The 21,148-nt window shown below is 33.1% G+C and overlaps 1 protein-coding gene across 1 annotated transcript in view; it reads left to right on the forward strand.

The window, feature by feature from the left end:
* LOC131649241 (uncharacterized) overlaps positions 1-8,987 on the forward strand; it is a 36,953-nt gene extending 27,966 nt beyond the window's left edge. Inside the window, exon 2 of the mRNA XM_058919003.1 lies at positions 8,975-8,987. Within this exon, the coding sequence (XP_058774986.1) occupies positions 8,975-8,987 (13 nt within the window). The remainder of the gene's footprint in view (positions 1-8,974) is intronic.
* Positions 8,988-21,148: the final 12,161 nt, after the last annotated feature.

Raw genomic sequence — 21,148 nt, forward strand, 5'->3', positions numbered from 1 at the left:
GTCTTCTTCAGAATCCTTTGGGAAATTTGTGAAAAATGAGGCCAAAGTTGGAAGAAAACTAGGTTAAAACACTTAGAAAAATTTCTAAGTGTTTATGACCTAAACTTCAAAATTTCCAAAACTTCATAAATGGTTGATCTTTTGAAAAAAAGTTCCTTTGTAAGATGTTGTTTTATTTTGCAAGATCTACAACTTTCATGTTGGAAGTTTTTTGAGTTGTGTAGGTGAAATTTTGAGTTCTCACCATGCCTTCAAAAACCCTAATTCCCGACTTTTCGCTCCTTGATGAATTTCTTTGAATTTCTTTGGCCAAATGACTTTGACATCCATATATTGATGATATTGATCTTTGAAAGTCATTTTTTGACCAAAAACCTTAAAAGTCAATGATGATCCTTCACAGTTGACTTTTTCCTGACAAAGTGAATTTTTGGGTTTTTGTGTAGAAACAAGATCTTTTCCTCAAATGAATGATGTAAATGGATTATATTGAGGTAGTAGAGATCCTTGAATCATGTCTTGAGTTTTGGATTCATTCCCTGATCAAAAGTCAACCATCTTGGTGAATTAGGTCAAAACCCTAATTTGTCGACCATGTGAAAATAATGACTGTAGACTTGGAATTGAAGTGTGATGTCCAGTAGATCTTGTAATATGAGTTATTTGAAGAAGATTGATGTCTTTGAATGACCCTCTGGGGCTTTTTAGGGTTTCCCAAATGTGATCCCTGATTTTAGTCCTTGATAGGCTCAAAACCCTAGTCTGGTGACCTGAGTAAGCCTGTACTCAGATGACTGGATGTCTAATCAATCATAGATGAGAAAAATGAAGTCTTTGAGCCCCATGATTGTATTAGAGATTAGTCTTTGTATTGATTGATCCTTTGCCTGAGCTTTCTTGTCTTTGAGCATCCTCGATTAGGTACCAGGTGGAGAAATGACTGCTCTGGGTACTTGTCTTATCCTGATGAAAAATCCTGAAGATATGTCATCTCAGGGGGGTCAAAAATTAGGGTATGACATTGTGCTCTCCCCTTTTTTCTCCTCTTTTTCTCCTCCTTCTTGAATGAAGAAAATGAAGCTCTATTTATAGGGAAAAAGTTTGATCTTGGAGGCCAAGCAAGTGGAAAAAACCATGATTGATTTTGTGGAAAAAGAATGGAATATTCTTTTATGCTAGGTTAAAAAACTTAACCATGGTTTAATCAATCAAGTATTATTCTCTCCAATCTTGCAATCTTATCTTTAAGCATCTTGAATGATCATTGCTTGCATCACATGAGCATCTTGGATAATACCTTGAATTATCTCACTTTAATTGAATGTTAAATAAATAAAATTCAATAAAAAATGAAATGAAAAATGTTATGAACCATGGATATGTTGTGAATGCCCTTGAACATATGAGAACGAAGATTGAATCACAAAAGAATTGGCCTTTTTGAAAAAGAATCAAATTTTGGTCATTACTTGTTTCACGCATTCTTCCAAAAAAGGTCAACCTCATCAAGGCATATCTCCCTCAATTTTGATCCTATGAAAGTGTTCTTGTACTTTTTGGAAAGCCCGAGATGTCCTCTACAAGCCACTTTGGAAGCTATTTTGCATTTGGAGAAGTTATCCTGATGATATGGGCTTTGACAAAAAACTGTTTTTTGTTGACTTTCAAAATGACCTGTAATGTTTTGGCTCATATATCTTAGGCGGAAGCATTTCTTGACCTCGGACCCAACATCAAAGTTGTAGAGAATTGAATTTCCTTGAGAGTGAGCTTTGGTTTGAATTTTTTTGATGAACGAGGAGAGAGTTATGTCTGGTCAAAGTTTAGTTGAATTTTAGGTCAAAAACCCTAATTTTGCAATTTTGAGTTTTATTGATTTCTGAACTTTTCTTGATGAATTATGATCAACCCTTGATCAAATAGTGAATATTACTTCAAATGATTGATGTTGACCAAAAATCTTGATTTTTGACTGCAATTGACTTTTTTTTCAATGAACTACAGTTTTGCGATCTTTCAATGAATCAAGGTCTTCTCCTCCATTGAATGACATGAATGGACTATAATGTTTATTTGAAGTCCTTTGAATCATAATTTGAGTATTGGAATCATCTCCTGATTAAAATTCAATCCTCTGGTGAAATTAAGTCAAAACCCTAATTTGGCGCTTCTGGCGATCTTGAGAGTTGTCTGCCTTAAAGTGAGCCATCCTTGGACTTGAATATTGATTGAAGGAACCTTTGAGTCTTTAGAGAATGTTGAACCTCTTGTGGGCCTAAAGACCCTAATTTCTCCAGCTTTCTCTTGATCATTCTCCTGTCTTTTAACACACAAGCAACAAACTTTTTTTCTTTTTTTTTGTTATTAAATAAAAATATGCATGATGATAAATGATAATTATAATGATCATAACACTTAGAAAAATGATGGGATCACAGAGGTCAAAAATTGGGGTGCAATAGATGCCCCTATTTAAGTTTCTTCTATCCGGAGACACGATGATTGTAAATCTTTGTTTCAACATGATTGAAGAGACTTAAATATATATAAAAAAACACAATTTTTGAACCTGAGATGCAATGTTTATGAATGGAAGGTAAATTATGTGCGGATTGATGAAATGATTTTTCCAAAGAGTTCTAACGAGAACATTTGTTGGGGAAAGGCGATGTTGCCAAAAATAACTGTTCTCAACCAATGAGTTGATATGATTAAAACAGATAGACGCCTAACATCGACTGATGAGTTAATGAAGGTAAATGATAATTTGTTATCAACTAATGAGTTGATTACAAAAGACTTAAATGACATCAACTAATGAGTTGACTTTGACACATCGTTCTCAACCAATGGATTGAGCGCGATTAAACATGAGAATACCAACATCGACCAATGGATGGATGAAAGTAAACAACAATTTGTTATCAACTAATGACTGGTGAGGGTTTGAAGAAACTGATTTCAACCAATGAGTTGAGGAGGTAAATGATATATTTCAACAAACGGGCTGACAACAAGAGAAGGATTATCTTCAACTAATAAGTTGATTTAAGTGACAAGGAAATGATGATTGATCAATGCAAGTAATGGATTTATCATATGTATGCCAATGGACAATGAGATCTATTATTATTAGTTTTTTTGGTATCCCTGTTGGATGTTATGGGAGATGTCCCACGAATGATATGCATGATTGATGAATGCATATTATGAATGAATTTTATGGTTTGAAGTGTTTGACACATGCCCCAGTGAAGGGTAATGATTGGTAGGGTATTGTCAAGCATGATTCCCGACACTAATTCTGATTTTGAGGACTGCTTGATATGACATAGTCTGCCTGGACTTCTTGAAAGAAAGGTCTTGGCCTTGATTTGCCCCAGAATACTGAGTTTCTGAAGTAACTTGCTTCAACAACAATGTAGATTCAAAGGGATGATCCTGAAATGATGTGCCCAGAATGCTGAGTCTCTGCAAATACTTGTTTAGAATCAAACTGATGATCTTGAGATGTCATGTCCCAGTGTCAGGGAACTTTGGGATGAAACGCCCATGAATGATGGACTTCTGAAATGATGTAACCCTGGTAGTACTATTATAGGCTCTTCAGTTGTTGGAACTTCCTTGATGGAAAGTGCTGATTTGCAAATGAACTTATACAATTCAAAAATGGTAATTTTAATGCGACTTATATGCAAGTTTTGAAAACAAATCATTTATTGAAAAGATATTGTGGTATACAATGGATAAATCCTTCTGGGGATTCAAAGGAAGTTTAAGATTTCAAGATGTAAAAGATAACGTGATAGCGTGGTATAAAAGAAAATGATTTAGCAAATATTGAGGAGTCAGGTTAACGCAACCTTGCTTTAGTATGCTTTTCAAAAGAAACCTCATTTCAATTAGGACTTTTGAAGGTTGTAACTTGGTTAGGTTCACGGTTTAAGAAACAAAAGATATAAGGCTCAAAATTTTGTAACCCACCCCATCTTCGTGATGATCTCCAGTCCTAAACTCAGTTAATTCAAAATATGCATTCAGGTTCCAAGAGACTTCTGGAATCTTACCTATTGTAATGATGATAGTTCACAAGCCAAGAAAACTTAGAGATGGCAATCACTTCTTCCTTTTGATAACCACAACATTTTGTTGTTCAGGAATTTATTGACTTCTCTTTTTTCTTTTGATATCCCTAGCTTCTGCCTGAACTGTTTATTTTTGAACTCACAGTCCACAGGATGCCTTAATTTTTGCCTAAGCCATTTTTTTGATTTTGACTTAGCAGGCTTTTCTTTGATTTTGATAATTTTTTTTTAAAGATAGTGACTACCTTGCTTAATGATTATAGTGAACCATCATCAGCTTCTGATTAACATCTCCAGCACTTCTTTGATGTATGCGGAGGAAAGCTTGTGATTGAAACACTTGTGGAAGGCGTACAGAATGATTCTCTTGAAAGTGATTGCACATCCAAATTAACTGAGAACTACCCTTCCCCAGGTTAAAATGTGGGTTATTTCGTACAGAAAGAAACACCAACTTCTAGGCTCAAAGGGGTGAACAAGGGATTATCATCCTTGTATCTCCAGTGTTTAGGAGTTGAAGGAATGCTTGTACATCGTCAACAACGTTTTATTTGAAAGCATACTGATGCAACTTGGGTATTCGTTTTCATCATCCTCCCTACAATACTTGCTTAAAGAAATTGAAGTGGAAAGAAATAAATATAAATATATATTTTGATTTTTTATTTTTTTTGAATTTGAATTTGTGTAAGTGATATGAAAGAGCAAGAGAACACGTAATGATTGTTTTAAAACAAAATGCAATGCTCATTTGATTAAAATTACGATTAAAGATGACAAAGTTCAAATGCAACACACACTAAACAAAGCAAGGAAATTATGACAGGGCAAAGGCCTAGCATCTATCAGCAAACAGGATGAGCTTTCCGTCTGATATCTTAGCTTTAGGAGCATCCTCTGTGTCTTGGCACTCATGTGGGTAGAGGATTTTTTATCACATTTGGACCAACATTCCTAAAGGAGAGGATCTTGCTTTCGATCAGGTCTTGAACTTTATCTTTCAGAACCCAACAGTCTTCAATGGAATGACCAGCTACTCCACTATGGAAAGCGCACGTGGAATCTGGGTTATGATGTTTAGAGAATGGGGTCTAGTCTCGTATTTGTGTGGAGGAACCAGCTTGAGTAGACAGGTAACTTTTTTGAAGATGGAGACAGACGGGGATAAGTTTCATGGATAACCTGGATGTATGTATGCAAATGATGCAATTGTTGTTTATATTTTTTTTTTGAGTTTCAAAGAACCTAAGATATTAATTTGCAAACATTCAAGCATTGGATTAAAGCATTGATCAAGTTATCATCAAAATCAATCATCCATTTTGGTGGATTAGAGTTTTCACCCCATCAACACCCAAGATCCATTGAGTTTGATGAAACTTACAATGTTTACAAAAAAAGACATCTGAGTTCATTGGAAATAAAAGGAAAAGATTTTTTATGAATGTATGAATGCATGGATGTATGAATGCCACATATACAGACATGGTAACACAAACATGGTGCACATAAGGTAGGTTCAAAAGTTCAACGTCAAGAGCATGAGGTCAAAGAACTAAAGATGGGATAGTACTAGGGGTTAATCACTTGCACAACATGTTCTACTGATACGTCAGAGTCCACACTCTTATTTCGGATATTAGCGGCTTACACAACTGAACTTGTGAGCCAATAATATTCTCAAGAAAAACTCGTCTGCGTGTGATTCTCCGCATGACAACTAATCCAAGTCTACACCTGAATAGTTTCTGCATCACAACCTAAGAAGGCCAAGATGGGATAATGGGTTCTACGGTCAACTCAGCTTCTACAGTCCAATGAAAGCAATAATGTCTTCGCAACTGAACTTGCTAAACATATACTACCAACAAGGAACCTCCACTGAGCGAAAGGATTCTCATGACAGCTTGTTAAGGACTGAACTCCTTGTATGCCATACATGACTTTACCTTCACCTAATTCTTATGTGTACTTAATCCGGGTTAGGATTTGTCCATAATGTATCTCAAGTGACGGAACCACACATATATCAAGAATAGCAAAAAAAATAACAAAATAAACAAGTATAAGCAAATATTAAAGTGATCTAAAACTCTAAGGTAACCCGTCTTTTAAAAAAGATTTTTTCAAATCCCCAGCAGAGTCGCCAGTTCTGTAACTCGGTTTTTTGACGAACTGACTCCTTACTCTTTCTTTTTGATTTTTTTTGTTGCAAGAATCGCCACCGACTTTTATTTTGTCCAAATAGGAAAGGCATAAAAGAACAGGAAACACCTTTTGACAGATTTTGGGTTCGGGGGGTCGGTTATATAAAGGTAAGGTTTTAAGCACCCTTTGAATCCATGGTTATCCATGGGCTCTTAATTTTGCTTAGATCACTTTTGCCTTTGTTTGATTTTGTTTGCATGAAAACAGGTGTGGGGTGTGTGTTTGGAAAATGTTTTGACTTTGTAATAATCCTTGGCGGATGTATACAAATATCATTTTTTGAATGGTTTGACTTTGTAATAATCCTTGGCGGATGCTTACAAAGTTTTATCTTTTGAAATTTGTTTTGTGAAAACAGTGATTGAAAGTTTGATTTAAAACAGCTTTGAAATTGATTTGAAAATAGAAGAAGTGAAGATGGACACTAAGTCACATAGGTCTATGAAGAGTTTTACCGGGAAAAATGCCCTTCAAATACAAGATGAAATTTTGAAAATAGATGAGAAGTTTTGAAAATACGTTGTTTGAAAATGAAGGTGTTGGGGCTTATACTCAGGGAGAGGCCCAATTGAAATGGATTTGTTTCAGCAAGCAATTTAGGAGTTATCTACCCTCAATTTGTGAGATCTTTCCTGTGCGTTAGCAAAATTGACAAAGAGAAAATAGCGGAAACATAAATAATATGTCCAAATGGACAAAGAGAAAATGACATAAACATAAATAATACGTCCAAATGGACAAAGAGAAAATAACAGAAGCATAAATAATACGTCCAAATGGACAAAGAGAAAATAACAGAAACATAAATAATATGTCCAAATGGACAAAGAGAAAATAACAGAAACATAAATAATACGTCCAAACGGACAAAGAGAAAATAACAGAAACATAAATAATACGTCCAAATGGACAAGGAGAAAATAACAGAAACATAAATATGATAAATAATAAAATAAAGCATAAAGCAAGAAATATAAAGAACAATATAATAAAATGCGGAAATTAAAGTCAATTGTTAGTATGTTAGCACGCGAATCATCTTGAAGCTAGTCAAGTATATCCACGATGTTAGTGAAGATTGATGGTGAGTGAATGATGATCTCGGATTTTATGTTAATGAAAATTTATCAGAAGCTTGATAGAATCATAGCGACTACACGATAAATTTCCAAAAGTCTTAAATCAACTGCATACAATCTCTGCCATATTTGATCTTTTATTCCGATTCTGGACAAAGAAAAAGATAAGAAATAATATCAAATAATATACAAAAAAATAAATATAAAACAAATTAAACTTAATTCAATTTTTTGTGATTTTTTGGAATTGATTTTAAATTAATTAACAAGCTAATTAAACAAATAATTATACAAATAATTTAAACTTAACAAGAAAATATTCTTTTTTATGTCAAAAATTAGATTATAAAAATATAAACCTAAATCTAAAAGGAAAATATTTTTGGAGTTTTTTTTATTGGTAGAAAATAATTAAAAAGCAATATTTATTTAATTACTATTTATTTAAGCAAAATAAATAAATTATAAATAAAAATAAAATATTTTTATGTTAAAAAATAAAATAATATTTTATAAACTTAAAACTGAAATTAAAATATTTTTTTGGGTTTTTAAAACTATTTTTAATTAATTATGCAAGGAAAATAAAGAGAAATTAGAAAATATAAAAAATATAATCATATGTGGTGTGTCTGTGAAGGACCATGGTGGTCTGCACTAGCTGGGAGCGTTGGATGAAGATCTGTGATGATCTGATGGCTAAGATTGGAAGGCACATGGTGTGCATCCCATGGGATGATGGGCTGGATTTGTTAGAATAATTAAATTCAGACTGGGCCCACATGGAATTGACCAGCGAATGGGAAGGGAGGAAAGTGCCACGCAGCATGGTCAACTTTTCAGCTCTACTATTCATCTTCTTCTTCATATTACCTCCGGATTTTGCTGTAGATTTACCTGCGGATTTTTCCTTCAAATTTTCAAGCTTTTGAACGACCTACAAAATGAAGATGAACAAATACAATGGCCACCCAGATCACCTAATTTGACCCTTCTAAACATGATAGCGGTGTTAGTTTTTCCATTTGAGCAAGGTAGCTATGAGTTTCGAGCTTGGCCATGGTTATGTTCATACTTGGTGTTTTAACATGGTTCTCTTGGTTTTGGGCATTAAAGCTTCATGCTAACGTTCAAAATTACTCTAAATATTCCCAGGAACATGTTAGTATCAATAAATTTCAACAAAATATAACAATAATAAAAATATGATAAAATTTGAAATATGCATAAATATGGAGTTTTTGATTCATGAACTCCTAACACTACTACATGTTATAGGCTACATGATGCTTACTCTTTGATTAACAGAAGCTGACGTGGCACAAATTGCGGGGGTTTTAAACCTCCTTTAAACTAGCCCAGAAAAAAAACAAAAAAAATTGGTCTGAACCTCAAATTCTGTTCGAGAAACGATATCTTCCCTCAGTTAAATTCACATGAATGTATGAAAATGAACCATTCATGGCCATGGAAACTTTTCATTTCCAATTTAGTTTATGTAATTTATTATTATATATAATGATGCTACTATGCTGTGAAACATTAACATTAACTTTGATATTATGAAATATGAGTGAGTAATAACTTTTGTCAAAATTTCAGGTTGAGCAGTTAATGATAAATGAAAGTTTGGTATTAACATATGAATTGTTAGACAACTTCTGTCAACTTATCCTAACAACACACTCCTACATTCGGAGGCACATGTACAAATTGTTTCCTACCTTCTTTTCAAAATGAAAGCAAAAGCATCACATTGCAAATTTAATCCTATTATGGTGAAAATTTTGTAACTACCTCCGTGGAGCTATTTCCCGAGAATCATGTAAACAAACAGGTATTTTTTTTCTTAGTAAAATTCTATGCAATTTAACATTTGTAATTAATAATGATTAGTAAAATTCAACAAAACCAGAGTTAACTACCAGAGTCCTAGATGTGTAACATGCCCTAAATTCAACAAACCAAAACAAGGGCAAGTAAAAAGAAGAAAACTCTAAAACTAATAAAATATGCTTTCCTCAGGCACCAATTATAACATTCCAAAGGCCTTCAAATCCTAGGACAACTACACTTACCTTTATATCTTAGAAAACAAGCAAAATAATTGCTTAGTTAGGATAAAAATCCAACAAAATAATTGTAAACAGCTCATTTTTTATAATAATGTAACTTAGAGGATCTTCTATCAGGAGAAGTATAATATTTTTACTTCAACTTTCCTATCCTTTTAAAGCATTATGTGACTATTTTTGGCAATGCTTCTTGTCACTCTTCTAAATGAATTACTAGGATCCTTTATAATCTTCTGCTTAAGACGTTTATTATTCTCCTTGCGATCACTAGATAACTTCAATTTCTTCGGGTGAAGTGGAGTACTTGACATTGCTTTGCTCCAAGACAGGATCAAATTCAAACACACCCATCATAGATTGACTACTTTCAGCTACAGCAACACTCGAAACTCCATTTTCACCATTATTAATCACGTTAACCTGCGGTTGACACATCCTAAGACTCCCGACATTGTTAACATCTTCAGCTTCCTTAGCTTCGTGTGATGTCATGTCAGCTGTCTTTTTGTGGATAGAAGCATTCAAGTCGTCAAAATCTGAGACTTTATTTTCACCATTGTAAGCCTCCTCAACTTGTGGATGAGACAACCTATGACTCGCAATATTGTCATTACCTTCCGCTTCTTGCAAAGTTTTATTAGCTGTTTTTTGGCAGGAAGAAGCATTTGAGTCATCAACATTTGTGAATCCATTTTCACCATTATAAATCACGTCAACTTGTGGTTGAGACAACTTAAGACTTGCAATTTTCTTGTTACCTTCAGCTTCCATAGCTTCTTGTGAAGTATCATCGGTTGTTTTGTTTTTTTTCTGGAGGTGCAGACCAATTTTTTATGTTTTTTTTTATTAGTTTACAGGAGGTTTAAAACCTCCGCAATTTGTGCCACATCAGCTTCTGTCATTGAAATTTAACGCTAGGGACCAAAATTGTGGATGGAAAAGTTTGTGACGACCATTATTCGAAGAAAAATTTTAGAGGGACCAAAATTGCAGGGTCGCATATTTATAGGGACCCCAGACATATTTAACCCTAAAAAATATAATCATATGTGGTGTGTCTGTGAAGGACCGTGGTGGTCTGCACTAGCTGGGAGCGTTGGATGAAGATCTATGATGACCTAATGGCTAAGATTGGAAGGCACATGGTGTGCATCACATGGGATGATGTGCTGGATTTGTTAGAATAATTAAATTCAGACCGGGCCCACATGGAATTGACCAGCGAATGGGAAGGGAGGAAAGTGCCACGCAGCATGGTCAACTTTTCAGCTCTACTATTCATCTTCTTCTTCATATTACCTCCGGATTTTGCTGTAGATTTACCTGCGGATTTTCCTGCGGATTTTTCCTTCAAATTTTCAAGCTTTTGAACGACCTACAAAATGAAGATGAACAAATACAATGGCCACCCAGATCACCTAATTTGACCCTTCTAAACATGATAGCGGTGTTAGTTTTTCCATTTGAGCAACGTAGCTATGAGTTTCGAGCTTGGCCATGGTTATGTTCATACTTGGTGTTTTAACATGGTTCTCTTGGTTTTGGGCATTAAAGCTTCATGCTAACGTTCAAAATTACTCTAAATATTCCCAGGAACATGTTAGTATCAATAAATTTCAACAAAATATAAAAATAATAAAAATATGATAAAATTTGAAACTTGCATAAATATGGAGTTTTTGATTCATGAACTCCTAACACTACTACATGTTATAGGCTACATGATGCTTACTCTTTGATTAACAGAAGCTGACGTGGCACAAATTGAGGGGGTTTTAAACCTCCTTTAAACTAGCCCAGAAAAAAAACAAAAAAAATTGGTCTGAACCTCAAATTCTGTTCGAGAAACGATATCTTCCCTCAGTTAAATTCACATGAATGTATGAAAATGAACCATTCATGGCCATGGAAACTTTTCATTTCCAATTTAGTTTATGTAATTTATTATTATATATAATGATGCTACTATGCTGTGAAACATTAACATTAACTTTGATATTATGAAATATGAGTGAGTAATAACTTTTGTCAAAATTTCAGGTTGAGCAGTTAATGATAAATGAAAGTTTGGTATTAACATATGAATTGTTAAACAACTTCTGTCAACTTATCCTAACAACACACTACTACATTCGGAGGCACATGTACAAATTGTTTCCTACCTTCTTTTCAAAATGAAAGCAAAAGCATCACATTGCAAATTTAATCCTATTATGGTGAAAATTTTGTAACTACCTCCGTGGAGCTATTTCCCGAGAATCATGTAAAAAAACAGGTATTTTTTTTCTTAGTAAAATTCTATGCAATTTAACATTTGTAATTAATAATGATTAGTAAAATTCAACAAAACCAGAGTTAACTACCAGAGTCCTAGATGTGTAACATGCCCTAAATTCAACAAACCAAAACAAGGGCAAGTAAAAAGAAGAAAACTCTAAAACTAATAAAATATGCTTTCCTCAGGCACCAATTATAACATTCCAAAGGCCTTCAAATCCTAGGACAACTACACTTACCTTTATATCTTAGAAAACAAGCAAAATAATTGCTTAGTTAGGATCAAAATCCAACAAAATAATTGTAAACAGCTCATTTTTTATAATAATGTAACTTAGAGGATCTTCTATCAGGAGAAGTATAATATTTTTACTTCAACTTTCCTATCCTTTTAAAGCATTATGTGACTATTTTTGGCAATGCTTCTTGTCACTCTTCTAAATGAATTACTAGGATCCTTTATAATCTTCTGCTTAAGACGTTTATTATTCTCCTTGCGATCACTAGATAACTTCAATTTCTTCGGGTGAAGTGGAGTACTTGACATTGCTTTGCTCCAAGACATGATCAAATTCAAACACACCCATCATGGATTGACTACTTTCAGCTACAGCAACACTCGAAACTCCATTTTCACCATTATTAATCACGTTAACCTGCGGTTGACACATCCTAAGACTCCCGACATTGTTAACATCTTCAGCTTCCTTAGCTTCGTGTGATGTCATGTCAGCTGTCTTTTTGTGGATAGAAGCATTCAAGTCGTCAAAATCTGAGACTTTATTTTCACCATTGTAAGCCTCCTCAACTTGTGGATGAGACAACTTATGACTCGCAATATTGTCATTACCTTCCGCTTCTTGCAAAGTTTTATTAGCTGTTTTTTGGTAGGAAGAAGCATTTGAGTCATCAACATTTGTGAATCCATTTTCACCATTATAAATCACGTCAACTTGTGGTTGAGACAACTTAAGACTTGCAATTTTCTTGTTACCTTTAGCTTCCATAGCTTCTTGTGAAGTATCATCGGTTGTTTTGTTTTTTTTTGGAGGTGCAGACCAATCTTTTATGTTTTTTTTTTTATTAGTTTACAGGAGGTTTAAAACCTCCGCAATTTGTGCCACATCAGCTTCTGTCATTGAAATTTAACGGTAGGGACCAAAATTGTGGATGGAAAAGTTTGTGACGACCATTATTCGAAGAAAAATTTTAGAGGGACCAAAATTGCAGGGTCGCATATTTATAGGGACCCCAGACATATTTAACCCTAAAAAATATAATCATATGTGGTGTGTCTGTGAAGGACCATGGTGGTCTGCACTAGCTAGGAGCGTTGGATGAAGATCTATGATGATCTAATGGCTAAGATTGGAAGGCACATGGTGTGCATCACATGGGATGATGTGCTGGATTTGTTAGAATAATTAAATTCAGACTGGGCCCACATGGAATTGACCAGCGAATGGGAAGGGAGGAAAGTGCCACGCAGCATGGTCAACTTTTCAGCTCTACTATTCATCTTCTTCTTCATATTACCTGCGGATTTTGCTGTAGATTTACCTGCGGATTTTCCTGCGGATTTTTCCTTCAATTTTCAAGCTTTTGAACGACCTATAAAATGAAGATGAACAAATACAATGGCCACCCAGATCACCTAATTTGACCCTTCTAAACATGATAGCGGTGTTAGTTTTTCCATTTGAGCAACGTAGCTATGAGTTTCGAGCTTTGCCATGGTTATGTTCATACTTGGTGTTTTAACATGGTTCTCTTGGTTTTGGGCATTAAAGCTTCATGCTAACGTTCAAAATTACTCTAAATATTCCCAGGAACATGTTAGTATCAATAAATTTCAACAAAATATAACAATAATAAAAATATGATAAAATTTGAAATATGCATAAATATGGAGTTTTTGATTCATGAACTCCTAACACTACTACATGTTATAGGCTACATGATGCTTACTCTATGATGTTCCAAGAGTGGTGTAGAGTGATTGAAATTGATTGAAGGTGGCTATTTGAATGAGCCTTGATTTTTACAAGTTTATTGAAACTTTTGGAAAATATAAAGTTCTTAAGCTATGGCTTTGTTGTTGTTGTTGTGCTCTCCCCTTTTTTCACCTCTTTTTCTCCTCCTTCTTGAATGAAGAAAATGAAGCTCTATTTATAGGCAAAGAGTTTGATCTTGGAGGCCAAGCATGTGGAAAAAACCATGATTGATTTTGTGGAAAAAGAATGGAATATTCTTTTATGCTAGGTTAAAAAACTTAACCATGGTTTAATCAATCAAGTATTATTCTATCCAATCTTGCAATCTTATCTTTAAGCATCTTGAATGATCGTTGCTTGCATCACATGAGCATCTTGGATAATACCTTGAATTATCTCACTTTAATTGAATTTTAAATAAATGAAATTCAATAAAAAATGAAATGAAAAATGTTATGAACCATGGATATGTTGTGAATGCCCTTGAACATATGAGAACCAAGATTGAATCACAAAAGAATTGGCCTCTTTGAAAAAGAATCAAATTTTGGTCATTACTTGTTTCATGCATTCTTCCAAAAAAGGTCAACTTCATCAAGGCATATCTCCCTCAATTTTGATCCTATGAAAGTGTTCTTGTACTTTTTGGAAAGCCCAAGTTGTCCTCTACAAGCCACTTTGGAAGCTTTTTTGCATTTAGAGAAGTTATCTTGATGATATGGGCTTTGACAAAAAACTACTTTTTGTTGACTTTCAAAATGACCTGTAATGTTTTGGCTCATATATCTTAGGCGGAAGCATTTCTTGATCTCGGACCCAACATCAAAGTTGTAGAGAATTGAATTTCCTTGAGAGTGAGCTTTGGTTGGAATTTTTCTGATGAACGAGGAGAGAGTTATGGCTGGTCAAAGTTTAGTTGAATTTTAGGTCAAAAACCCTAATTCTGCAATTTTGAGTTTTGTTGATTTCTGAACTTTTCTAGATGAATTATGATCAACCCTTGATCAAATAGTGAATATTACTTCAAATGATTGATGTTGACCAAAAATCTTGATTTTTGACTGCAATTGACTTTTTTTTTCAATGAACTACAGTTTTGTGATCTTTCAATGAATCAAGGTCTTCTCCTCCATTGAATGACATGAATGGACTATAATGTTGATTTGAAGTCCTTTGAATCATAATTTGAGTATTGGAATCATCTCCTGATTAAAAGTCAATCCTCTGGTGAAATTAAGTCAAAACCCTAATTTGGCGCTTCTGGCGATCTTGAGAGTTGTCTGCCTTAAACTGAGCCATCCTTGGACTTGAATATTGATTGAAGGAACCTTTGAGTCTTTAGAGAATGTTGAACCTCTTGTGGGCCTCAAAACCCTAATTTCTCCAGCTTTCTCTTGATCATTCTCCTGTCTTTTAACACACAAGCAACAAACTTTTTTTTCTTTTTTTTTTTTGTTAGTAAATAAAAATATGCATGATGATAAATGATAATTATAATGATCATAACACTTAGAAAAATGATGGGATCTCAGAGGACAAAAATTGGGGTGCAACACATAGGATAGAAAAACTCTTAAAATATTTATTCTACTAAATATGATAATTAAAATTTAAAGGCTAAATTATAATTTTGGTCCCCCTATTTTAGCCAACTCATGAATTCATTTCTCTTTTTTTAAAAACATTTTTTATCTCCGATATCCATTTTTCATTCAAAAAACAGTGTTGTGTATTATTTTTTTTAGATAAATTATATATTTTTATTGACTTGGAATAAGAAGGATTAATTATTCATTGCAGTTTTGACAACGTTTTCTTCCTTCAGTAGTCTTATTCATCTTCTTTTTCTTTCAGTTTGTTCGTTCATCTTCTTCGTTCTTCAGAAATGTTCGATATGCTCTTTCTCATTCAAAAGTATGCCACATATACGAAAAAAATAATAGGAGGACTGATTTTGTGAATTGACTAAAATATAGAAAACAAAATTGTAATTTAGTCAAATTTAAAAAATATATTAATAACTATAATTATATTTATTTTATTCTTTAAAAATTAATAAAGTGAAATAAACCCAGTAAAAATAATACTGAATATTTAAATAAATTTATCTTATAGTAAAAATTATTCCACATTTCTTAATTTCATTTAAATAGTAAACATTATTTATTTTCTTGCCGACATTTTGTATGATAAATTTCACATTAATGTCGTTTTATTATGTACACACTTTTATAAGAAAATCCATTCAAATTGGATCCCAAATATTAGATATAATGGGGCAATAATAAATGTTCTGGTGATTTCAATGTAGTGGCCCATCAATGCTAAATGAATTTGCTAGAAGTGTAACGACAACATTTAAATAAACGCAGAGAAATCTAAATGATTGGAAATTTTGCATAAAGGAGGAAGGGATCATCATTGAAGAGAAACACCCATGCTGGTCTCTTGATTATTATTTTTTAATTAACTAAAATCAGCAGAACTCACTAGTTTGATTTCATTTCCGGATACCATTTTAATCTACACGGTACATGGTGATGATTTAGATGATGAATTTTTTTATATGATAACCAAATCATAGGTATAACTTGTAATGTATTTTAATTTAAGAGAAATGCTACTTTTACATCAAATTTATACACTTACACCGTAAAGTAGACCATAATTATATACTCAACCATTTTTTAATAATTTTTTTCCTCACTTTAGCAACTGTGCAAAGATAAAATATGTATATACATACGGTGTAAAAGCAATTGGTGTAAAAAAGGAGTGTATAAATAGCATACCTCTTAATTTAAACATATGCAAGGTTTCACGTAGCAAAAATATCTGACGCCCACAATTGACTCTTGATAAACTTACTTCGTGACCATATTTTGAATTTAACCTGCCACCCCCTTCTTCTTTATACATGACACTTTTACAATATGCATGTGTTTTTACTGTTATACTCTTATTTAAAGTTATCGTTTTTTCATAAACTATAAGTAAATAGCGAAAATTTTAAAATTACATCGGCAATTTTAAAAAAATTTGCAAAATATCGGAAAGTTTTAAATTTTCGATAAGAAATCATAACTTTCTAGTCAAAAAAATCATAACTTTCATTAGTTTTTATCAAAAATTTTAAAATTTTCAATAAAAACACTTGTATGTTTATCGGACATTTCGAAATTTCAAGTATAAATGTATGAGTTTTTAAAGAGGATTTTAAAATTTCCAGTATTTGTGACATGATTATTTTTTCAAAATACTAATATTACTTCAAAGAACCAGACTTTTTTAAAAAGATGATATAATTTAGCTACCGACAATTTTAAAATGAACTACTTGAAATTTGGTCTATTATTAAAAACTTATAATAAACTACCTAAAAAATTTGTTTGCTCTTTTTGACCCAACTTTGTCCATAGACAGTTTTGAAATTAATAAAATATGTGGGGACGACAAATTTAATCTGTAGGATGGCAGGTTAAATTCTCCCATATTTCAAATAATGAAAAGATGGCGTGAGCCAACCTCCTCACAGAGAAAATGAGACTCTTTTTGCAATTCAAGCTTCCATAAATTAGTTCAATGACAAAACATAAACTTAGAAATACATGTCTAAGCTATCCAAGAAGAAAGGGTTTAGGAAGACATTCCGAAGGAGAATCGGAGGAATCCCAATCCTTATGTACAAAAATTTGGAAATCAACACCATAACCATCATTATGCAGAAAACACATAATACCACTTTTCCTCTATACAGTTGTGTTTGTGTAAGTCTTAATATTGAATTATTCAATAATAATAAAAGATATTTCTTTGTTAAGTTTGTTTTTTTTTAAAATAATAAACTCTCTAGAATAGTTAGTCTATTTAATGAAATATTAGGTGTGACTTAATCATGAGATCCCATTAAATACATGAACAATATTCTTAAAGTAACTATAGTCAATATTTATTGAGAAGTGAGATAACAATAAAGCATTGAGACTATTATGTGGAATGTTGATGATGACATCTCATGGATCATTATAAAAAATTATCAATTTTCACATAAGTATGAATATTAGGAGTAATGTGCATAATAAATTGACCTACTATGAAAATATTACATAGAATGTTATGCAAGTGTCATAAGTTATTCTCAAGGTGACAGTGGTGTATATCATCCTTCGACCTGAAATCACTATGGATCCTAGATATAGAGTCAAGTACTTTATTATTAATCAAACATTGTCCATAACAAGATGTCCATAAAGATGGCTAATGAGTACTCTACAAATTATACCGAGGTACATGAGTGACCTAGATGAAATTTGTACATCATGCATAACAGAATATATGTCTAAGGACACAATATTAAATTAGAAAAGGACGTCACAATCTATGCCATACATTTAGGATATACATGAGAGCAAAAGTGTAGTTATACAAATGAATATTTTTACAGAATTTTTTTGTCAAATGACATCACATTTTTGTGATTTGGGTATAAATGAATATTTTTACGAATTTTTTTTGTTAAATATGCTTTAGTATAATTGGCAATATCACATGAACTTACAGAGTCTCACACATAAGGACATATTGGTGAGAGAGTGAGTTATTAAACACTATAAGATATAATGTACTTAGGAGAATTATGGAACCCCGTAAAGTACCATTCGCTTAAGTGATTGTAGAATACCATAAGGTACAATATAATTAAGTAGAATATGGAATACCATAAAGTACAATGCACTCAAATGAAATACAATATATCGTAAGATACGATGTACTTAAGTGGAATTTTACAACAAGGTATCATAGTCCTCCTAGTAAGCTACACATGATTCCTCACCAAATAAATGGGACTATGATCACCAAATTTTGTAAGTCACCCAACTTCTTGGAAGCTTCACCTGCTGTCATGAACTCTGCTTCAGTTGTAGGCGTGACCAATATGGATTAAACCAATGATTTCAAAAAAAATAGGTCATTATGATAAAGTAAAATATACCTTGTTATAAATCTTATGTCATCCATATCACTAGCATAGTGTGAATCAGCATAACTTGCAACTGAAGCATAATCTTATTCACTGCTAAGTAGGATAACATAACTCGTTGTACACTTCATATACCTTAAAGTTCACTTGAATGCTTCCCAATTACTCTTGATCGGATTAGACATCAAATTAAAAACTTGATCATAACTATGAAATGAATATATTCTATTTTATAATGTTGATAGATCATTGAAATTAGTTGAATTGGGAATAAATTGGATGTTGAGGCTTAAAAATGCAGATTTTTGGGACTATTAGTGATGTAATCGATTACATGTGTGAAGTCAAGCTTCCACACTTGTTTTGATGAAGACAAACTATTATACAAACTATTATTGCAAAAAGTGTATGGCTCAAGTCATCTAAGCACATCAAATTTCAAATATCTTCTAAGTCTTGAAAAAACTCCTTTGGTTGATCAATTTATTAAAGGTATAGGATTTAACTCTCAAAATATACATACAAGTGTTCAAATACAGTTGTTCATGTCATAATATGTTTTGGTTTCAAAAGGTTACAAAAAATAGCATTTTTTAAAGGTATTTTTGGCTACTGGTGCTGCTGTAACCGGTTACAGCATGAAAACTTTCAAAAGTCTGGGCAACGTTACTTTGCGTAACCAGATAACAGCCATGCTCTAACCAGTTACACTCGAAACAGTGGCAAAAATACAGCATGTTATTTTATGAAAACTTAACACCTTTCTATTTTCAACCATTGCATTCTCTCATGTTTTATACTCTTTTGAAGAGGTGTTATGAAAGTATAAAACCTATTATTTTTCAGAATTCAAATCACCTTTTCCAACAAATATTTTAACTTTCTAAAATCATCTCATCTTTCAATATTTTCAAAGTGTTGAAATCAGAATTTTCAAGTGAATTTTTCTACATTTCTCTTTCATTAAAACTTAAGAAAAATTCATATCATTCCTTGAACACTTGTTGTATATCCTTGAGAAAGTTGTTTGCTTGGAAAATAATATCAATCAAGTGATTGATAGATTATATTTCTATTCAAATCTCTTGTAAAATTCAGAAAATACTTGTTGTATTCTTGTTGTCCAGGATTGTTGGAAGCAAGTGTGTGCATTGAAGAGGATTGTTCTTCTTGCACTTAGAATTAAGATCTTAAGGGTTTTAAGAGCCTTTGAACTTCCTATAGGTTAGATATTAAGCATCACAATTGGTGTGGATAGGCTGTACAATCATTCTAACTATAGTGAAATCTCTTTCGTGTTTGAAAGGGGGACTAGAGTACTCTCGGTCTTTGAGGGGAACCAGGATATACTGTTGTGTCGTTTATTTTTCTGCACTTTACATTTTTCATAACATCACCATAAACCAGAAAAATAATACCATAATCTCCAAACAACGATAAAATTTTAAAGTACCTAATTCACCCCCCTCTTAGGCGCAATCTGTACTTACAACATGGTGATGTAACTGGTTACATGTGTGAAATGGAGGGAAAACACTGTTTTTGATTTATGTAAGCGGTTACATCATTGTGTTAGTAATTTTTTTGAAACATTGAAAATTCGTAACTTTTGCATCAAATGTGCGATTGATGCGTAGTTTGTATTGTTGGAATGTTGGATAAGTGTACTATCCAGGAAAATCATCTTCGATACGAATATGTCATTTTTTCGATACGCCTGAACTCCGATTAGTGAGTTGTTACAAATAAAATTTTGTACGTTAATTCCCCCGAAAGTAGTTCAGTTCCGTAGAAGGAACCTAACGCCTCAGTTATCTTCTGAGACTCGTAAAAATGTATTGTGGGATATGTTTTAATGTATATAATTACTCATGTGTTAATATTATGTATATGAATCGTTAATGAATACATTATGTTGGAATACTATGTTGTGATCATAGTATATTTTCCGTTGTTCCGGTTAAACATTGGGAAGTGGTATGCCGATATGGCTTGATGATATGATAGATGTATGTTTGAATCGAAGCAAGCCTAAATACTAGGTGTAAATAATGAATGACCCTGACTGTGTGGTTGGCGGGTCTATACCGTTGCGATGTCCTGGCAAGGGCCCGAAAGGGCATTTCCTACCGGCGTTATGAAAGCATTGGCATTCTCTGTATGTTATGCACACCTGAGCTACCATTGTGATGTCATGGCGAGGGTCTGAAAGAATATTTCCCAATGCGTTATGAAAGCATCAGCGCGCTTTGTATGGTGAAGTTGAGATGCCATGTAGGCTACATCACTTCGGCTTTACTCACCTTTAGTGTTGTCATGTAGGCAATGCCACTAGGATTTCTCCCGGTGGGCTTGTGCTGTCTTGTAAGCGTTTTCACATTTGGTTAATAGCCTGCGTATATATGATTGACGGGGTAGTGACACTACATAAGAAGTCACTGCGGTAACT

Source organism: Vicia villosa, linkage group LG2 (assembly GCF_029867415.1).
Source record: "Vicia villosa cultivar HV-30 ecotype Madison, WI linkage group LG2, Vvil1.0, whole genome shotgun sequence".
Lineage (NCBI taxonomy): Eukaryota > Viridiplantae > Streptophyta > Magnoliopsida > Fabales > Fabaceae > Vicia > Vicia villosa.